The sequence below is a fragment of the Phaethon lepturus genome, unplaced genomic scaffold (assembly GCF_000687285.1).
Source record: "Phaethon lepturus isolate BGI_N335 unplaced genomic scaffold, ASM68728v1 scaffold11844, whole genome shotgun sequence".
In the NCBI taxonomy this organism is placed as follows: Eukaryota; Metazoa; Chordata; class Aves; order Phaethontiformes; family Phaethontidae; genus Phaethon; species Phaethon lepturus.
The window spans coordinates 173-3,416 of NW_010534023.1; the positions used below are offsets into that span (position 1 = coordinate 173).

Here is a 3,244-nt window from a genome sequence, read left to right on the forward strand (position 1 = left end):
GTGATAAGCGCAAGGCGTTAAAATGGCGAAGGATAACCAGATAACCAGAACCTGTGTGGTTTTCTGTGCTGGACGTGGTGGCTGCCCTGCCATCACGCAGCCTCTGGTTTTCCTCTACCCACCGTAGGGACAGGGAAGCACATGTGTTGGTTTAATGCTAGAGAGGTTCGGTCCTGGGAACCCGGTGACTGTGTGGGTTTTACAGCCTTTTTATTTCACAGTACAGGGCCCTCATGGATAGTGAGGGAAGGATGCATCAGGGATATCTTTGTTTCTCTTTTTAATCAATAAAGATTAGGTGAAGTGTTGAGCATTAGCATGTTACTGCTGTCTTTCCATTCCTATCCCCGCCTTTGCCTTGTCTGCACACCTGGGAGGGTGTGTGACTGCAGTGGTTTGGGGGGCTCGGTTTGAGAAATGGCAGCTTTACATTGTGAAGCCCTCTATTTGTGGCCTTTACGTGAATTCATCTTTGCAATTAAATGACAGAGTTTGCTTGCTTTGAGCTCCTGAAAAGTGGAGATTTGACTGCTTTACTTAAGATATCACCCTGTGCACTTAAAGCAGCTGATGATAACAGTCATGGTTTTAGCCTGCTTCAGTCGTAAAACCCAACTACTAATTAAGACTATTTCCTTCTGTTTTTTCTCTTCTAGAAGCAGTGCCAAGTTGATAGCACCATTGGGATGCTTGGTCTCTAGGCAAAAGCACACTCTTCCTGACTTGCCATATGACTATGGCGCTCTGGAACCTCATATTAATGCAGAGATCATGCAGCTGCACCACAGCAAACATCATGCCACCTACGTGAACAACCTGAATGTTGCAGAGGAGAAATACAAAGAGGCACTGGCAAAAGGTCCGTATATCCACAGTCAATAGATGAGGCAGAAGCTAATTGACCTAAACAATATAAGAGAAAAAAAAGGATTGCCCTTTCTTCCAGGGGAAATAATGTCTTTTAAAAGTTTTGGGTTGTCTAATTCAAGCTCTCTTTTTTTCAATGTTTAAATAAAGTCAAATGCTATTAGGAACAAGCTTCCATTGTAAGCTTCAGTGGTGCTGACAATTGGAAACTAGGTATAACTAAAAAGCGTGAATTCTGTTCTCTGCAGTGCTGTAAAACTAGAAGAAAATTCATTGATTGTTGTGGATTTAGTTCATATTTATATTAGTTTCTTGCATGAGAGACTGAATCAATAGGAAGCTGCAGTCGTTTACAAATACTTTGTAATGAAAGGTTAGTAACAGACTTGCATAAAGCAAAATCTGTGCACCTTGATGGTTTTCATATCAGATGCTCTGGTGATTCTTGCGAAATAATCTTAGTCGCCTGCAAATGGAGGTAAGACAAATGTGCAGTTAATGTGTATGACACCTAGTGAAGAGATACGAATTTGGCTGTCAGTTGTGCCACTGGATCAAATGAAGGATTGATGTAGGTCATATGCCAGTGTGACACACAAAAATATACATCAAGCAATCATGGAATTTTTTGTTAAGATCTAGAATTGAATCTTGAGATAGGCTTGCTTCTTTGAAAACTTTACAGTTGTTCTGGTAGGGCTATAGTGAAACACATGAAATGCTTTTTTCCAGTCTTCTTTCAGTCTTTCAGTTGGACTGATGAAAGTGTGAAATAACATGTACGTTTTTTTAAGAAGGTGGACTATTTTCTGATTTCTTTTCTGTTGTGAGGATCTTTCTAAAGAGTGTCAATTTATGTCTAAGAAGTGACTGCTTTATAGACTTACTTCTGTGTGCTTGCCATTTGGCTTCACAGTGTAATTTAACTGCTTGGGCTTGGATGAAAGTGAGATTTGTCGTATACCTGAGTAAACCTGAACTCTGTAGCCCTTGAGAATTGCCAGTGTGCTTGAATAGAGAATGTTGGTTACCTATGAAAGTGTAGAGATTTTCAAGTGCCTAAAGTAAGCCTAAAAATAACTTGTGCAGTCTAAATTAACGAACTAATGAGTTTCAGTTAAGAATCAGGGAATCAAGATTAGTTGCTGCTTTGTCCTGCCAGTGGTGGATCCAAGGAAGTTGTATTCCAGAGATTTAATTAGTGCAAACAGAATTGAGGAGGGAACCGGAACTATAAGAAATTGGTATACCTGCTGCTGATGTTACTTATGCTGTTTAATGACCAGGGTTTCTGCCACTAGTGGAGGCAGAATTTCTGGTTAGCAGGAACATCTGCAGTGTTATGGATCCTTTGAGATATTTTTAAAAAATACTATCTTTTGATAGGTTTTCATCACTTCCTGTTGGAAATGGTGTATCTAGAGGTACAGATTCCCTAAGAATTTTGCAGGCATTATTTTGCAAATGGATAACGTACTGGTGGTGGTCATGCACATCAGAGCAGACAAATATTTGTTTGCAGTATTTGTGTCCGTGTGTTTTGGTTTGGCTTCCCCCCGCCCCCTCCAACTGGTATCCCAGTATACTGTGTGTGATATTTTGGCCCTCATTAGAAAGACTTCTGAGACCAGGCTTTAGAAAAGGGCAAAGTCTGAACTGCCACCTCGTTCTGTCAGTATTGTCATTCTTTTTCCATACTTAAAAGCTGAGCATGATCAAAAAATCGTTCGGCACTACCTTTCAGTGTTGGGTTACACAGCACGTCTAATCACTATCTAACATCTCTTCTGGATAACAGAACCTTGTCAATGTCTTTTGTTCAACAATAGAAGGTAAAATATTCTCTTCAGATCATCTTTAACATGTTCTTCACCTACCTATATCTGCTTAGAAAACTCAAATAAAAGCTGTCCTGAGTTGAGTCCCAATGTTGTCAGCTCATTTGAAAACGAGTATGCACTTCTGTGATAGGGTTGCAGCACAAGAGCTTTGTTATTTGTTTCATCATAAGCTGGTTCTGATTACTGGTCTATCAAAATCTGCAAGATACAAACTTGAAACTTTTTTTCAGTGAAAACTTGTGCCTACTACATTTTTTTCCTGTTCTTTCTCACCATCATGTGACCTGTGGTGCTTTACTTAACTGCTCTTTACAAGGAAACATATCACTCTCGGTAGACTGAGAAACTGAGCTGAACTGGTCTCTTGGGCACCTCTACGCTGCCTGTCTTGGTTTACTGAATTGTACTCTGTGGCTGTGTTGAGGAGTGTGGTAGGCTGGACCAAAACCCAGGGACCCTCTATACAAATAAATTCCAAGATACTTACAGGCAAGTTACTTATTCCCTGTTGTCTTTTCCAGTGCAAAGTTCAGCAG

The 3,244-nt window shown here is 40.3% G+C and overlaps 1 protein-coding gene across 1 annotated transcript in view; it reads left to right on the forward strand.

Moving 5' to 3' along the window:
- Positions 1 to 582: 582 nt before the first annotated feature.
- Positions 583 to 3,244, forward strand: part of SOD2 (superoxide dismutase 2, mitochondrial) — an 8,570-nt gene continuing 5,908 nt past the window's right edge. Inside the window, exon 1 of the mRNA XM_010285395.1 lies at positions 583 to 859. Coding sequence (XP_010283697.1) covers positions 583 to 859 — 277 coding nt within the window. The remainder of the gene's footprint in view (positions 860 to 3,244) is intronic.